The sequence below is a fragment of the Dromiciops gliroides genome, chromosome 2 (genome assembly GCF_019393635.1).
Source record: "Dromiciops gliroides isolate mDroGli1 chromosome 2, mDroGli1.pri, whole genome shotgun sequence".
Taxonomy (NCBI): Eukaryota; Metazoa; Chordata; class Mammalia; order Microbiotheria; family Microbiotheriidae; genus Dromiciops; species Dromiciops gliroides.
Window position 1 is genome coordinate 79,436,578 of NC_057862.1, and position 18,557 is coordinate 79,455,134.

General features: G+C 43.5%; 1 protein-coding gene across 2 annotated transcripts in view; it reads right to left on the reverse strand.

The window, feature by feature from the left end:
• TBC1D12 (TBC1 domain family member 12) overlaps window positions 1-16,065 on the reverse strand; it is a 124,506-nt gene extending 108,441 nt beyond the window's left edge. For both annotated transcript variants that reach the window (XM_043982871.1, XM_043982870.1), the window contains exon 1: window positions 14,902-16,065. In XM_043982871.1, the coding sequence (XP_043838806.1) occupies window positions 14,902-15,932 (1,031 nt within the window). In that variant the 5' untranslated portion in view covers window positions 15,933-16,065. The remainder of the gene's footprint in view (window positions 1-14,901) is intronic.
• Between the last annotated feature and the right edge of the window lie 2,492 nt (window positions 16,066-18,557).

Consider the following 18,557-nt stretch of genomic DNA (forward strand, 5'->3'; position numbering starts at 1 on the left):
AATTTAAGCAGCATTAGCAGAAATAGTGTCTTCTATGCACTTCAGTTTCCTCATATCAGAATAACTGTATATGGGGCAGCTAGGTGGTACAGTGGATAAAGCACAGGCCCTGGATTCAGGAGTACCCGAGTTCAAATCCGGCCTCAGACACTTGACACTTACTAGCTGTGTGACCCTGGGCAAGTCACTTAACCCCCATTGCCCCACAAAAAACAGAATAACTGTATATGAATTCAGGGGCTAAAGTTAGCAAAGGGCTTTTTTCACAAACATGAAGCACTTTCTACATGCAAGGCATTGTGTCTGGCACTGGGAACACAAAGATTAAAAAATGACAACTCCCTTAAGAAGGCCACATTCTACTGGGGGAGCTGGAGAAGGCATATAACATACTCAGATAAGTGTACTACCAGGCTGTGTGTGATGGATCAAAAGAGAGATCCAGACAAACCATTCTAAGAAAATATGTACCAGGAGAGATGGGGGATATCAAGAAAAACTCCCTGGAGGAGATGGCACCAGAATGGAGGCTTGGGGGGTGGGGGGAATCCTATAAAGGAGAAATAAGGAGAGAGGTCTTTCTTCAGGCGTGAACACCAAGTATGTGTCTGTGTGTAGGGAACAGCAGGCAGACCAGTTTGATTGTAGTGTAGATTAAGGGGAGGGGAATAAAGTGCTGATGTTTTTAAAAGAGAGTACTAGCCAGTCTGTGAAGGGTTTCACTTGACAGGTTAAAAACCTTGGTTTTTTACCCCAAGGGCAACAGGTAACCTTAGTGTTTGTTTTGTTTTGTTTTGAAGAGGGAACCAGGTCAGGCCTGGTCTCAAGAAGACAGATTATTTTAGCAGACGTATGGAAGACTGTTTGCAGAGGGATAAAAATGGGTGCAGGGAGGTCATTACAATAATCTGGGTGAGAGTGTGAGGACCCAAATGATGATGGTAACCCATGTAAACAAAGATGCAAACGATGTTATGAAGGTAAAAATCAACAGGATTTAGCCATTTTTTTTTAATATCATGGCAAAGGGATTAAAGACAGAATAACCAAGGCTTCCTCCCGGGTTACAAGCCAGGGGGGCGAGGAGGGCCTAGTGATTCCCTCAGCTTTGGAGGAAGGGGGGGTTTAACAGATGATGAGCTCTAGTTCGGACAGGCTGAGAATCATGTAAAATGTATGTTGTTACTATCATTAGTGTTTAGATCCCATGAAGTGATGGGTCTGTTTTTATTGTAGGCTGATTAGACAACATCTGTAACACCGTTTTTCTAGTCTGCGTATCTCATTTTAAAAGAAGGACATTTTTAAGAGGGAAAGATAGTGTGGCATCTATAAACCATAAAAACTGTTGAAATAATTCAAAGCATTTAGCCTGGAGTAAAGAATACTAAAAGGAGAGCATACTGGGGATCTAAGTGCTTAATAATATCAAGACACAATTTTGTGTTTCATCTAGGCAGAGAAGGAGGAGGACCCAGCTAGGGCTAGCGCTGCCTGAAGTGTGCTGATGGTCCCCTGCAGAGCCAGTTCGACCTGAGGAAAAGGTGGAGAAGAGCCCCGGGAGAGGAGTCTCTGAGTCAGAGAGCACTCATTTGTGCTAGGCAACAGAAGGTAATGTGGTTGCTGAGGAAGGCGCGGAGTTGGGATCCCAGCCCTGCTTCTGGCCCTGACAACCTTTATAGAGGGGAGCAACCCTTGTGGAGAAGAGTCTAGATCCAAGCCACCCAACACTGCCAGTTCAGCTGAAGCAGCACGTCACCCTTTGGAAGAGATAGAAGGCACTATGTGACAGACAGGTGAAACCACTTCAACCATCACCTCCCCTCAGAGGTCCCTGCCCCTCCCCACAGCTCTGCTTTCAGGTCAGCCCCTGTGCACACCATCCTCACTGACAAACTGCCAATGCCCAGGGAAGCCCGAGAACCCAGAGAATAGCAGCACCCCTGGACCACAGGCCCTACTTTCAACCTGAACCCTGCCACTGTCTGACAGCCATACCTACTGAAGACCTAGAATAGAAAATTCTGCCCACCAAAGTCCTGTCAAATGGCTCAACTTCAGAAAGTACTATGGTCTTATTAATGAAATGACATTAAGGAAGATGCCACTTGCTTTGCCACCATCTGACTTACCTCTTACTTGTTTGGGTTTTTTTTTAATACTTTTTCATTTTATTTTTGCTTTTTTGTTTTGTTTGTTTTTTGTGGGGCAATGAGGGTTCAGTGACTTGCCCAAGGTCACACAGGTACTAAGTGTCAAGTGTCTGAGGCTGCATTTGAACTCGGGTCCTCCTGAATCTAAGGTGGGTGCTTTATCCACTGCACACCTAGCTGCCCTCTCTTATATTTGTTTTCTCCCCCAATTATAATGTGAGCACCCAGAGATCAGGGACAGACTGTGTTTTCTATTTGTATCCCCAGGCACTTAATACAATGTTTTGTACAAAGTAACCACTTAATACTTTTCCTTTCATTCCTTCATCTGGCCCAGAAGCAGCATGACAGTGGCTAGAAAGCTGGTCTCCCTCCAAGTCAGTAAGACCTGGGTTCAAATGCCTCTCCTGCCACATCCTGTCTTTTTGACTTTCACATCTCTCAGTCCTTGGCAGACAAGGCTTCCTCATGGAGGAATTCCCTATACCACTGAAGGCCTAGTCACAAAACCTATGTGCCAGTTACTAGGCCAGGCACTAAAAATACAAAGACAAAATAAATTTAAAAGACCTGCCCTTAAGGAGTTTACATTTTGTCAGCGCAGACAACATATACATCTATAAGTATAACAAAATCTATATAATATAAACAGAAAAGGGAGGGGGATGATACTAACATTAGGAAAGGCCTTCCATAGAAGGAAGCTAGGCAGAGGTGATGAAGGAGTGAGTGCACTGCAGACAGAGTAGGCAGCTGGTGCAAAGGCACTGAGATAGAGATATAGTATCTTCATGTGAGGAACAGCATGAACTAGTTTGGCAGAACACAGCAACAACAAAGAATAGGAGGAAATGACATCATCTAGGAAGCATACAAGAGGGAAAAGGGCAAGAGAGGGCATGGACAAGAATGGTCCATCATGAGCAGGTACTGATGCACTGCCCCCTCCATCACTGGAGGAAACACCCAGCTGGATCAAATCTCATGGGTCAAAATCCATTTGAGAGTACAGTTATCCCTTCCACATCAAGACATTTGGAGGCACAGTACCCCCAGGATCTGGAAAATCCACATAAAAATTTGGGCCCCCCCTTCGTACCAGAGAATAAGTCTAATTTTTGTTTCTTTCAGGGGGTGTTTACAGTACTTTACTATAAAATTTGGGCTAAGTATTTGGTCATGAGATAAACCGTACATCAATGTTAAGTATGAAGAGGGCAGCTAGGCAGTGCAGTGGATAAAGCACTGGCCCTGAATTCAGGAGGACCCGAGTTCAAATCCAGCCCCAGACACTTGACACTAGCTGTGCGACCCTGGGCATGTCACTTAACCCTCACTGCCCTGCAAAAACAAAACAAAACACTGTATGAAAAAGAACTTTTTCTCTGTCATTTGCTGGCCTTCACATGTCTGCAGCTTCCACAAAACTCCCCCAAACTTCCCATTTAATTTCTTACACCAACCCTTGATATATTGAAAACTTGATGGGGAAAGTTAGGATGCAAAAGGGATAACTGTAGTGAAGAAAATCATACCCATAGCAACCAAATTTCTCAAGAAGCTTTAAGTAAGAGATAGTATATAATAGTTGGCATGACACAGTGAAAAGAGCACTGTACTGGGAATCAGATGGTCTGTATTCAAATCCCAGCTCTGCTCGTTACTCCCTGAGTGACCATGGGCATGTCACTGCCTCCGTGAGTCTTAGGCTCCTCCATCTCTAAAATCAACAAACTGGACTAGGTGAACTCTAAGAGCCCTTTTGGCTTTAACTCTATGACTCCAGAAGGACCTCATGGTGTAGCACAAAGAACTCTAGACTTGGAGTGAGTCCAGTCCCAGCTATCTCTGGCTGTATGACCTTAAGCAAGCCAAAGGGAATCTCTCTGAACCTCAACTCATCTGTAAAAGGCTTCTAATTCCTCAACTTCCCACTTTGCCGAAATCTTACATGAGCTATGATGAGTATTAAGCTAGCTAAGGCAATTGTGAGGAAAGTAGATAATTAAATTTCTTAAGATGTTACTCTCCAAATGTGTAAAATATTCAGAAGGAAAAGTACATGGCACCTTTAAAGAAAATTTGTGTCAGCATAACAAGTTTTAAAATTGCTGGGAGTTAAAGATCTCGGTTAAAGTGTAAACTTTAGCATTTTATGCAAATTGCCTGACACAACTCTGAGCAAAGGAATAGAGTGACTGGGTGCACAGTTGCTAGGGTGACCTCTACTTGATTAGGAGGCCTGAGGAAGAAAGAGTTACTGGTTTCTTTGAACCCATTGCTGCCCATTTTGCACTGGCCCCTGAAGTAAGGGTAAAAAGGAAAGGGTACAGTAGAAATGCAGAACTCCAGCCACAGTGAAGAACTCTAGTTCCATGAACAGTGTGATTCCTTCGGGGCACTAAATAAAGGAGTCTACAGCAGGGGGGCAGATTAACATTGAGAAACAATAAACTGAGAGGTAAGGGCTCTGCCACCAACAGGAAGCCCATACATGGCTGAAATGGCAGGAAATCAAGTCTTTAGACACTAAAGCTTCTCCAAAAGTTCTTTTTAAAAATGATAGATTCAGGAAGGAAAATTACCAACCTGTAATCAGTAGGGTATGTGCTTCACATGTAACTCCTGGTGGGGACAATCTTGCAATTATCCTTCACCAGACTGAGATGAGCCCCCTAAATTCCAGAACCCCATCCTCAACCATCCTTCACAAGGATGCGGATTAATCTTTCTTATGCATAGATCTGGTCAGGTCATTCATCTACTCAAAACCTAACAGCTCCTCTTCATCTACTTAATAAAGCTCAAGCCTCCTTAGCCCAGCAATCAGTACCCTTCACAATCTGGCACCACCCTTCCTTTCTAGCCTTCTATTCAACTTTTCCATTCCAAAGACTCCACTCCAGTATAAGAAGATTACACACACACACACACACACACACACACACACACACACACACACACACACACACACACAGACGGGAGACACTACATTGCCAATACTGGTGCCCATGCTTCCCACTCACTTGCCAAAGCCTTCCTATTTTTTTAAGTCCATTTCAATGTCATCTCTTCCGAGAAGCCTTTCTTGATCTTGCCAACATTTAGATCAAAAGTTTATAAACATATACACACACGCACATTAAAGACCTATTCTCAAGCTTCATCATAGTCTGCTGCATCAGAATGCAAGCTCTGACAGGTCAAACCAACTTGGAAAAGACTCAAGCACAAACAACCAGTCTGTGGACCAGCCTGGTTAAAGTGCCAAGAAACTCATCAACAAAAGATTGGCCACCATATGTTTTAGCTTCATTAAACTCTCTACTATGGAGCAGAAGGGTTATTATTTAAATCACTGAAAGGACTACCTAGGCCAGAAATCATACTTTGTTCTGCATTATTTAAGTGGCTAAGACATCTCTCTCTACTAGACAGTGAACTCCATAGAAGCAAAGCCTATAATCTCTGAATGTGTCCCAGTTTCTGATTAATGATAATACTAGTAGTTAATGTTTACACAGCACTTAAAAGAAGTGCATGCCTCAAAACTGCATTAGATAGGCTAGTGCAAGTATTGTTATTCTCATTTTACAAATGAGGTCCCTAAGGCAAAATGGTTAAGAAACTGACCAATGGTAATGTTTTACATAATCATACATGTATAACCCATATATGATTGTTTGCCACCTCAGGGAAGGGGGAAGGGAGGGAAAGAGGGACAAAATTGGAACCCAAAACTATAAATTAAAATGTTCATTACTAAATAATTAATTATTTATTGGGGGGGGGGGCTGGCCAAAGTGTCAAAATCACACAGCTCATGAGAGGCAGGCTCCAGACTAACCCTGGCATCCTGACAGTTATGATAGCCAGCCCCTCTTTCAGTGATCTTTCTACTACACAACAATTAGAACTTAGATATTTAATGTTGGCTAAGTCAGGCCAAAGTAGATTCAAATATAAAAATCACACATGATAAAACTGCAAATCTGCCTTTAGGTTTGAAATTGTACATTGATTTCCTAGTGTTATACCTTAAATAAAATAAAAATTGAGCAAACCAAACGATTTCCTTGTTGACAGTGTGCTAAGTCTGCATGTCACACGACTTCCACTTCCTTATCTATAAAATGAAGGGGTTGGCCTAGGTGATCTTGAAAGTCCTTTTCGCCTCTCAAACTCTATGACGCTAAAGACCCTGCACCACCGCACAACCATTTAGACAATTTTATCAAAAAGAAAGAATCACTATGCTTTGCATACAGTAAGGCTGCTGAACTGCATCAGAAGGCATCAGAGTGGAAAGGACAGCTTGCCGTCTTGAGCACCTTAAACAAGACCAGCTTCACCGGAGTGCGTCAATTCTTTTACCACCACAGAAGCTGGAATTAATCAAAATCGACATGTTCTTGTTCACTTATCTCCAAGATCCCAATAGAGCAGGAGCTTTTAGACCTTGTGTGAAGCCACTGGCAGTACAGCAAACACTAAACTCCCTTCTTAGAATGTTTTTAAATACACAAAATAAAATGCACAAGAATACAAAGGAAATCAATTATATTGAAATGCAGTTATCAAATATTATAAACAAGTTCACAGACCCCAGGTTAAATCCCCCAACATTAAATCCTTTGTCTTTCTCATGAAAGTAAACCAGGGAACAGTAAGGGAAGGTCTTTGAATCACTGAAGGCTTCTTAAACCATTAGAAAGCTTACATCTCCCTAACTGATTCACTATCCTATTCATCAAGACTTCTCCAAATCTTTGTATACCTCTTCAAACCTCCCATGATTTTCCCCTCCCCCCATACCTGTCCCACGTAAAACCTTGCCTCATATTTCACTCTAAAAATTGAGGCTTAGAACTTTCTTTCTTCCCTTCTCCTCAACTCAACACTCAGATATCTTCCCCTATCAGCTTTTCCTTCAGTCCATCTCACATGAAGAGGAAGGTGGCACAGTAGAAAGTGTCTGGGCCTCCAATCAGCAAGATCTGAGTTCAAATTCAGCCTCAGGCACATACTAGGTATGTGACCCTGGGAAAGTCACTGAACCTGTCTCAGTCTCCTCAACTGTAAAATGGGGATCATAATAGCACCTATCTCACAGTCTGCTATGAATCTCCACTGAAATATCTATAAATTGCTTTGCACAGAGGCCACATAAATAGGTGCTTAAGTGTTTGTTCCAACAAAATATTGTTTAAGGCTGCAACTGAGTCAAGAGGAGGATCAAAAAGGGAAAAGACTGTTGCTTGGGGTAGATGGAGGATGGTGATAAGATTCGGCTTTTGTTTTACTTCTGGTTTCTCTCCCAGGTATAAAAGTCTTTGGACTAGAAAGGATAGAACAATTATTAGAAGAGAGTAGAAACCCAAGGTAAATGAAGGGATGACCAGATAACATCGACATCTAACTATCCTAAATAAGTTCAAATCACGGGGAAGAAAACTATGTCCCAAGTACCGAAACAGTGCTGGATTGTTGAGCTGCTGATGGTGATATTTTGGAGAATATAAGCAATGCTTTGGGACTAAAGATGAGCAAATGTCCCAATTTTCCAAAAAGGAAGCAAGGAAGGGTCTACAAACTATAGACTTTGAGCTTGACTTACTCCTGGAAAATTTCTACATGAGTAAATTAATGTTTTTTAGGCACTTAGGGAAGCAGTGATCATGAAAAGCCAAGCAGAATTCACCAAGAAGTCATGACTAATTTCATTTCCTTTTCTGACAAGGTAACTATTGTTCATCCTTCATTTTTGAAGACCAATGACATCATGATACTGAGGTTGTATAAAGTAATGGATGATAAGTGATATCTTGACTTGCATATGAATTGGATTTAAGTGAGACAGAGTTTCGAAAAGCCATCGGCCTCACTCTCTCTTCCAGAGTCATCAAAGTTTAGTGGCAAAACAAAAGTTAAGACAATTAGGTTGGCTGAGGCACATGCTACAGCTACTAGGAACCACAGGTGGGAGATGGGTGGCAGGTGGACACCAAAGGTAAATGAGCAGCCCTAAAAAGGACAGGGTAACTTGACATAGATCAGGAAAATTAGATGGATAGACAGATAGAGATAGATAGATTGGATGGATGCTTGTTCCCTTCCCCATCCCCACCTGCCCCCTTCACCTTGCCAACACAAAATCCTCTACATTCACAAATGATCATATTCTATTCTGTCTTCAACAGCAGGTTGCCCCTCACCTCATCCTCACTCTCACTAATCTTTAATCTCTCCCTGTCTACTGGCTGCTTCCCTGCTGACTACACTCATGTTTCCCCCATCGTCAATGAATCCTCAATTTATCTGCCCATTGCCACTAGCTTTCATCCTCTATCTCTCCTTCCTTTAAGTGGCTAAACTCCTTGAGAAAACTGTCTACAATAGGTGTGTATGCTTCCATTCCTCTCACTGTCTTCTTAACTCTTTACAATCTGTCTTTTGACCTCATCATTCAACTGAAACTGTTTCACTCACAGGGTTGTCAAGAGCAGTGAAGTCAAACTCAAATAGAAACAGGAGTCACTAAACCAAAAATAAGAGTCCCGATGGGCTATATATTGACTCAGAAAACCACATGTTAACATTATCTATGTCTTACTATATTTTTATTACTTTTTTTTTTGGAGAGGCAATTGGGGTTGTGACTTGCTCAAGGTCACACAGCTAGTAAGTGTCAAGTGTCTGAGGCCAGATTTGAACTCAGGTCCTCCTGAATCCAGAGCCAGTGCTTTATCCACTTCACTACCAAGCTGCCCCTTTATTTACTTTTTAAATATTTCCCAATTACATTTTGTTTGTTTGTTTGTTTGTTTATTTTGGTGAGGCAATTGGGGTTGAGTGACTTGCCCAGGGTCACACAGTTAGTAAATGTTAAGTGTCTGAGGTCAGATTTGAATTTAGGTCCTCCTGAATTGGGGGTCAGCACTTTATCCACTGCCCCTACCTACCTAGCTGCCCCTCCCAATTACGTTTTAATCTGGTTCAGGCATTAGGAAGTGATGTAGTCTGCATGTTTGATATCTCTGGCTGGGAGGGCAAGAGACAACATAAAGGGCCCAGCAAACCTGAAAGCACTATGTAAATATCAACCAATCTAATAGTTAACAATCAAAACTGGTTTAGTAGTTTCTTCTTTTTTGTCTTTGTATCCCCAGCCCCTAAGCACATTGTCTTAAGCTCACAGTATAATATGTAGTAACTGGTTTTTATATTTTATTGACTTCCTTATATTATTCCTAAGCTTGAAGACAAATTCATCTAAAGGACAAAGGAACATCATTAACAGAGTGGATTCCCATGACGGGCTCACATTAACTTATCTAATTTTTATAACTAGATATTCCAGTTATCTCCCTATTAAATGCTGTACCATGTCAAGTTTTTTGGTAGAACTACTTTGAAAAATGAATGGTTTGCTTGTTTTTGCAAACTCTTTGAATAACTTATCAATATATTTTTATTGCTATTGGGTTGTCAGTGGAGAAAAGGAGGTAGGAAATGGAATGTGGTTTTAAGTTTTTCTTTAACATAGCAAGAAGAGAAAAGAGTCAGATGAGACAAGTTAGTACAAGTTACAAAAGACTGATAGGAGGTCTAGGGCAACTTGGTCAGGTAAACTATGGCTCGAGAAATTTGAAAAATACAATGCAGGGGGCAGCTAGGTGGCGCAGTGGATAGAGCACCAGCCCTGGAGTCAGGAGAACCTGAGTTCAAATCCAGCCTCAGACACTTAACACTTACTAGCTGTGTGACCCTGGGCAAGTCACTTAACCCCAATTGCCTCACTAAAAAAGAAGAAAAAAAAATACAATGCAGGAAAAAAAATCAAAAAACATCTTTTAAAAAACATCTTGAGGCAATGAATTGCAAACAAAATAGATGGCACCACTTACTGAGGAATGGTTAATTAAACAAATTTCATGTAATAAAAAACCCAATGAATATGAAAAATACTAAGAAGCATGGAAAGCCTTACATGAACTGATACAAAGCACACAGAATGAGAAAAACAATATGCACAATGATTGTGACAAAGGAAATATAAACAACAATAAATAGCAAAACTGAAAGCTATTTAATTATAACAGGCCAAAAGAATCAATGAAAAAATGTACCTCCTGTCAGAATCCAGAAGTACTTTACCCCCTTTCTTTCTATTTCTATCCTTTGCAACAAAGGACAGCTCTCTGGGCTGAGGAGGGGAGGAGGTTCTATTTGGAAGTAAAGGTAATGTCAAAACAAAAGTTATTTTTCTCTCTCTCTTTTTTTTTTTTTAAGTGAGGCAGTTGGGGTTAAGTCACTTGCCCAGGGTCACACAGCTAGTAAGTGTTAAATGTCTGAGGCTGGATTTGAACTCAGGTACTCCTGACTCCAGGGCCGGTACACTATCCACTTCGCCACCTAGCTCCCCCAAAAGTTATTTTTTTTTAAATTGTTAAGCTTTGCTGCAGATTCAAGAATCAACAAAGCCTGCTTTGCTCATCAACATTTTTGTCAAGAAGAATGGGAGACATCTGAATCTGCATGTATGGGTCAGAAAAGTCACTATGGGGAGTAAAGGGTTCTTCATGTCCCCAATGTAACAACTAAAGAAAGCTTTGTTTAACATCCATGTCATCAGTTACTATAATAGGGAGGAACACAATAAATACTTACCAGCTCTAGAATCCTACAATTTTGTATCTTTTCAGACTCAAAAAATATTTTTTTTTTTGATGAGGCAATTGGGGTTAAGTGACTTGCCCAGGGTCACACAGCTAGTGTCAAGTGTCTGAGGTCACATTTTAATTCAGGTCCTCCTGGCTCCAGTGCCGGTGCTCTATCTACTGCGCCACCTAGCTGTCCCTTAGACTCAAAAAAGATTATTCATTATTTATTCATGACAGCAAACTTCAATAAAGTCTGAGGCTTACACTCATTTTTGTTCGATTATTATATAGGTATTCTGTATCTGTTGTAAGCTAACTAAAAGGAGGCTGAGAAACCTATGAGTCTGAAAACAAAAGCAATTGTAACAGTATCATCCTAAAATGTAGTAGCAGTCTCAACTGATCTAGTCAAAGGGGGGATCATGATAGTACTGTGACAAAAAATAAACCCATTCTCATATTAATAAATTTATTCTGTCATGGACCAGAGAAAAAATTCTTTAAGAATTTAAAATTCAAGGGGCAGCTAGGTGGCACAGTGGATAGAGCACCGGCCCTGGAGTCAGGAGTACCTGAGTTCAAATCCGACCTCAGACACTTAATACTTACTAGCTGTGTGACCCTGGGCAAGTCACTTAACCCCAATTGCCTCACTAAAAAAAAAAAAAAAAGAATTTAAAATTCAGAACCACAATAGCAAAAGGCAAAGTTAATTTAGTTTTCTGAGAAAAAAATATACATTGATCTATTACTTAAATCTTAAGGAAACAAAGCTTTTTAACAAAGTTGGCCTGGGTGGAATTTAGCTAATTAGAGAGGGAGGAAGGTAAGTCTTGGGTCAAACTCCTTGCTCAATCAGTGGCAGCTGAGAAGTTCCGCTGCTGCTGTCTCAGGTACACAGCTCATAAATAAGCCAACCTACCTCCTGGCATCCCATAATCCAGTCACCATGAAGTGGAAGATGCTGCTCAGGCTCAACTTCCTTCTACCACCCCACCCATTCAAACCAAAAGTCAAAAATACTCAACTTCAGAGACTTGAAGGTCTAAAAAGCCACATTCCACCTCACCTTAGAAGGAAAGTGGGGATGTCTCTTCCTTCCCTATCCACTTCTACTCCAGGATAAAGGAAATACATATCCAAGAACTCTTCCTTATGTTTCCAATGTTATTTCTACCCCTTGGTAAGGAGTTGTGTCATTAGAAATAGTATTCTTGGGGCAGCTAGATGTTGCAGTGGATAAAGTACCAGCCCTGGATTCAGGAGGTCCTGAGTTCAAATCCAACCTCAGACACTTGACACTAGCTGTGTGACCCTGGGCAAGTCACTTAACCCTCAATGACCCACTCAAAGAAAAAAAGAAATAGTATTCTTTCTGTAAAACATCCAATTCATTTTTTTAAAGGAGAAGGATAACAATGAGGAAAAGACCTATGGAGTCTTTAGCACAATGAAAAGAACAGGAGACCTGGAGACTGGCGAATTAGGTTCTAGTCAGAATTCTGCCATTAACTGTGTGGCCTTCGGTCAATCAGAGAATCCTACAACTAGAGCCAGATGGGGCCTCAAAAACCCTTTCATTTTAGAAATGAGGAGACAGAAATCATGTAGATAGTAATCATTCAATCAAGAAGTATATATATATATATACACACACACACATATATGATGTATACACACATATACATTCAGGAACTCTGCTAAGCACTGGGGATAGAATGACGACAGTGAAACAGCTCCTGCAAGAAGCTTGGTGGAGGCAAAAAGGGCATCTATGTATATACTACACATAATATTTGCAAAATTAACACAAGGTTGTATTAATTAACTCAGAAGCAGAATTTGAATCCAGGTCTTGTGACTTACTACACCAGGCAAATTCCTTCTCTCCAAGCCCTGCTTCCTCATCTCTAAATGATATCTAAAAGCTCTTTAGCCTACATTGTACCATTCTACACCAAAAGATGAAGAATGAGACAGACTAGTCACAGATGATCTTAAGTTTAGAGCTTAAAGGAATCTTCAAAGTACAACTTCCTCATTTCAAAGAGAGGAAACTAAGCCCAGGGCACTTAAAGCACTTTCCTAAGGTCACAAAGGTAGGAAGTGGCAGAGCCAAGATTTTTAATCCAGCCCTCTTTGTACTATACCATGATGCCTCCTACAGAAGAGACATGCCACCACACACAACACACATCTACAAAGAGCTTTAAAGTTTACAGTGTCTTCCTCACAATTAAACTGTAAAGAAGTACATGTCATCATTTTACTTAAGAGAAAACTAAGACTCAAAAAGGTTACATGACTTTCCCACAATCATACATCTGCCCTCTCTCTCCCCTATACCACACTGACTCCCATTACACATGGAACACAGATTTGTGGAAAAAAAGAAAAAGCAAGCACAATGCCTGCCATACAAGAGGTATTTGATAGTCTGCTGAAATGAATTGGAAATAAAGACCAAAAAAGATCTTAACAACAACAAAAACAACGATAATGATAAATCTCCCAACTCATGGCCTTTAGAGCAGTGCCACTACAGACTTCAAACTTTCATTGAACTTTTGCAACTACGGACAGAAATATCACTTCTTGGTACTTGCTCCGTTACAGCAGACTGTTACTCATTTCAGGGTTTATTATTTGACTACTGCTTTTGTAAAACTCACACAGGCAGCAAAAGTGACAAAGTAAAACTGGGAATAAGACATTCTAAGTTTTGCTCCCTGAAAAAATGTGGACATAAAGACATTGGTTTATCAAATTAACAATAGTCATAGACTTCAGAGATGAACAGGTTTTTAAAGGGTATCTAGTCCAACCCCCCTCCTCCTCAAGAGGAGGAAACTGAGGCCCAGAAGTCCAGTGACTTGCTCATGGTCCCACAGGTAGTAAGGGATAAGGACTGGCTTCTATTCTAAATCCATTTCTCTTTCCACCCTACCATGATGTCAAGTCAAACTTCCTTTAGAAAAAGATGAACAAGTACAGGACTTTAACGGGTTATTTTCACACCTAGATAATGGGATCAGGACAGCAAGGACAATTACTTCGGGAGTTTGGAATTTAACAAGTTAAAGATACTACTATTTGTCTGTCTTGCTGTCTTACAAAAACAGAAATTATGGCTGGAAAAATGTGTATTAAAATCTGGCAGAGGAATTTTGCTTCACCTTTTAAAAAATGCACCAATATTTATTAAACTCCTACTTAACTAATTTAAAAGTATCTAATAACTAATAAGGGCTCCAGTATACCTACAATGTTGCATATTGAGATCATCAGTTTTTAACTACATAAGTTAAGTTCTGTATATGACAACATACCATTTAAATACAAAGCCACTGCCCCCCAAAGTGCTGAAAAATTAAGGTCTCAATTTTAGGATGCTTCAAACGGTGGGAGGGCCCTAAGAGGCCTCAAACAAAATTTAATGCTTAAAAGTAGAGGGATTAATTGGGGATGCAAAATTGAACACTTGTGACTTCACAGCGAAAAAATTATATGATGGTAGGTCATTCTCTAAATGTATTTGTAACTAAGAGAGTCCCCAATTCCAAATGTCTGAATGTATTCTTCCTCCACCCAAATAAAACTGTCCCTGCAAAGTGACTCCAGTTCACAAATGCCAAACAAATCTAGTCGTGTAAGAGTACAAATTTGAAGCTAGTCCAATTCCCTCGTTTTGCAGATGAAGAAACTGAGGCCTCTCGAGATTAAGTTCCTTGCCCAAGGTCACACAAGTAGTGTCCAGGCAGTATTTGAATCAAAGCCTCCGACTCCAAAGGCTGTTCTTACCTTGGGGAGGGAGGGGTCGGGAAGGGATGCTTTACCTTCCCCAGCCAAAATTGTGGACAGAGAATAAAAAAACTTGTAGGAACAGCAGGATGGCCATTTCTGGTGAAAGCCCCCCTCCCCCAATCTGCGCACCCAGAGGGAGCCAGTCTCCGAGAGAGAAGCCCGAAGCTAAGCCCGTCCGCAGTTCACCACCAGCCCCTAGCCCCCAGGTCTGGTCTCGTCGCCAAAAGAGTTTCCCAGAGAGCCCCCGAGAGGCCAGCCCCCCGCCCCCGCCCCAGGGCTACCTGGTGAAGAAGTCCGCAAAGCCGCCGCCGCCGCCGCCGCTCCTCCGGGCTTTGGCCGCAGCCCCCGCCGGGCCCAGCTCCGAAGCGGGCGGGGGCAGCAGGAGCCCCGCCTGGGCCAAGTAGTCCGGGGCGCTCTGTCGGCGGCTCACCTCGTACGTGTTCCGAGAGTTCAAGTTCACGTCGGTGAAGCGAAAACCCGGCTCGGCGGGGAGCCCCCCCGGCGTCCTCTCCTCCAGCCCCCCGCCGCGCTGGGGGTCCCCGGGCCGGGCCGGCGGCGGGGACTGCCGGCCTCCGCGGGCGTCTTCTGAGCCGTCGCCGAGCTCCGCCGGCTCCGCCGCTCCCAGGCGGCAGCTCCGGAGCGGGTCCTCCAGCGGCGTCGCCCCGTCGGGCGGGCTCTCGCCGCCGTCGTCAGCCCCGGGCAGGCGGCGGAGGCTGGAGGCGCGGCAGCAGCGCGGCTCCCGGGGGAAGCGAAGGAAGCTCCCGCCGCCGCCCCCACCTCTCTCGGGGGCCGACGACGGGCAGGGCCGGGCGGGCAGGGGCAGCCCGCCGGCCTCGAGGTCCTGACAGCCCGGGCCCAGCAGAAAACCCGAGTCGCCGTTGGTCATCCTTGGGCGCGGGGGCCCCGGGCCGCCGCCCTGAGGGGGCTTCCCGTCCGGCTCGTCCCCGCAGAGCCGGGAGCCCGAGCCCGGCGGCGGCGGGGACCGGCCGGCCTGGCTGCCGGCGAGCGGGCTGCAGTGGCACAGCCCCGGCTCCAACTGCCCGCCGGCCACCGCCAAGTAACGCTGAATCAGCCGCTGAGGCGGCGGCGTTGCCCCCTCCTCCTCCTCGGATTCCTCGTCCTCTTCCTCCGATTCTTCCTCCTCTTCCTCCCCCTCCTCCTGCGGCTCCAGGCAGCAGCTACCGCGGCCGCCCCCGGGGCCGCCCGTGGCCCCGATCATCCTCCCGTCGCGGCCCCCGGGCTCAGGCCCCGGCGGAGGGAACAGTCTGGGCTTCCTTCCCGGACAGGCGCCAGCATCCTCCGGCCCCACCATCTGGCGGCCCGGCGGCTGGCGCTGGAGCGCGACACTGAGGACTGAAGGCGACCGGCACAGCCCCGCGCACAACGCTCCGCTCGGCCGACAAACGGCGCTCAGGCCCCGGGCCGCGGCGGCCGCCGCCGCAACACTCCCCGCCCCCTCCCCCTGGCCGCCAGCAGTTGCCCACGGGCACACGCTTGGCTACGCGCACGCGCACGCGCAGCACCGGACCGGTCAAGACACCACCGCCATCACTACCCCCACCGCCCCCCCCCCAAAAAAAAACCCCAGATGATTTCCCAAACCATAGAGACCGGGGCTAGAGAGCCTCACTCCGCGACAATCTCAGGCAACCAATAAACGCATCCGCCACCTGGAGTGTGGTGGCCACTTGGTCGATGAGGATTACGAAATTCTGACAGATGGGGGATGGGGGGGGGGGGCGCGGCCGAGCCTTGATGAACAAATTCACATAAGGATTCCTTCAAGGAAAAGTTATTGGGCGCCCACCTATTAAGCAAGGTTGAGGATTTCCAAAATGTAACAGCTCCTTCCCTCAGGAACTTTACGTTTAACTGACACTTAATAAACATCTACTGAGCTTTAATAAAGGCAAGAAGGGATTACATGTAAATCATGGGCCTTGCCCTCAAGGGGTTTACTAATCAATTTGGCTTTTCTGAATTTGAGATTCCTTCATAAGTACAAAGAGGCCAATGAGAGCAGGGGCTGTCTTTTGCCTTTCTTTGCACAGCTCCATGTGCTTCATAAATGTTTATTGACTGACTACAGATTAAATATACTTTAGTGCAAGGGAAATCCTAGAAGACTTCGTGGAGAAAGTGGGTTTTAAACTGAATATCAAAGTACTGTTTGATTTTTAATAAGGAGACAGGATGGAGAAGGCAAACCAGGAAGGGAGGACATAGAGACAGTATATTTATGGCATAGTGAAAAGATCAAATTAACCCATATGGAGCAAAGTATTTACAAAGAAAAATACAATCTTTTTCAAAGAATAGATAAACATCGCCAAAATGTGTTATTTGTTCTTTAGTCACGTCTCACTCTTCATGACCCCATTTGGGATTTTCCTGGCAAAGAAATGGCAAAGTGGTTTGCTGTTTCCTTCTTCAGTTTCTTTTTACAGATTAGGAAACAGGCAAACAGGGTCAAGTGGTTTGCCCAGGGTCACACAGTTAGGTCAGATTTGAACTCAAGAAGACGACCTGACTCCAGCCCCAAGCGCTGCTATCCACTGCACAACCTAACTACTCCAGAATTTGTTATAACTGTGTCATAATTCCCATTTTGTATAAGTTTAATTAGCGTAGATTGCTATGAAGTGAGTCTAAGATACTTCTGATCCAAAGCTCTACCACCACCAAAGAGTTTCTGAATTTTCTCCTCCAAAGACCCTGACCTGGGGACTATAACCTTATCTTTTTGTTTCTTCCTGTTATTCTTAAAGCATAGTGTTCTCAGTACAACATATTGAATAATCAGCTACAAAATGGGATGTCTCAGTACCTTTCCAGTACTTAAATATTGAACCAGAGGAATGTCAATTCTGAATTACCAATTATGTGGCTGTAGGGTTTCATACATTAATATCAAGAAGTGAGGGAGGGAGGAAGGGGAAGATAACCAGGGCAAGGAGCTCATTCTGCCTCCACCCTCTAGGCTTACCAGCCTCAGAAAAGAGTCAGCTTTCCTTCAACAAAAGCCTCCACCCTGAATGGCAGTATCTGATCTCTGATTTCTCAGCTATCAGAAATGTTGCTTGACAGATTCTAATCTTTCTGCATAATCCATGCAGAAAGACAACATTTGTGTCTATCTGAAGCATATCTCAAACCCTATCGCTCTTAGCTGGCTGGTGTCAGGACTCGGTCTCAAGAGGAGAATAGTGTTTTGGAATGACAATACGGTTCTGTAGGTTTACTACATCCATATGCAGCTGATCAATATGCGGCTGATGCTGGATATTATAATAGCTTTCCTTAATCTAATTAAACCATTTTGTTTTTATTTACAGTATGAGGTGTAAGTGGACTTCTTATAACAGCTGGATCCAAGAGGCAGGAAAAGAGTAGCATGAAAATGAGCCATGAATTCATTGAGAACCTATGGCAACAGAAAGGCAATATTGTGAATACCAAGTCCCATCACATCCTTGTTATGTGGCCATTTATGTTGCAAGAAATATTTGACAACTTTGTGGGGAGATTTCAAGGTTAAATGTGTTCTAAAAGTTTATTTCTATGTTGGCTTAAAAATCAAAATGAGGGGCAGCTAGATGGCACAGTGGATAGAGCACCGGCCCTGGAGTCAGGAGTACCTGGGTTCAAATCCGGCCTCAGACATTTAACACGTACTAGCTGTGTGACCCTGGACAAGTCACTTAACCCCAATTGCCTCACTAAAAAAAAAACCAAAAAACAAAAACAAAAAATCAAAATGAAATTTCTCATAGTAGCAATGTTTTGTTTCGTGGTTATATTCCCAAGCTAACCTTTAAAAGTCTAATTCAAAATGCAAGTGAACTCTAATACCCTAATGCTCCAACGGGTCTACGAGGTGATCAGGGTAGGGATTCCTTCCTGAAGCAGGATACAACTGAACTATAGTACTTAGATT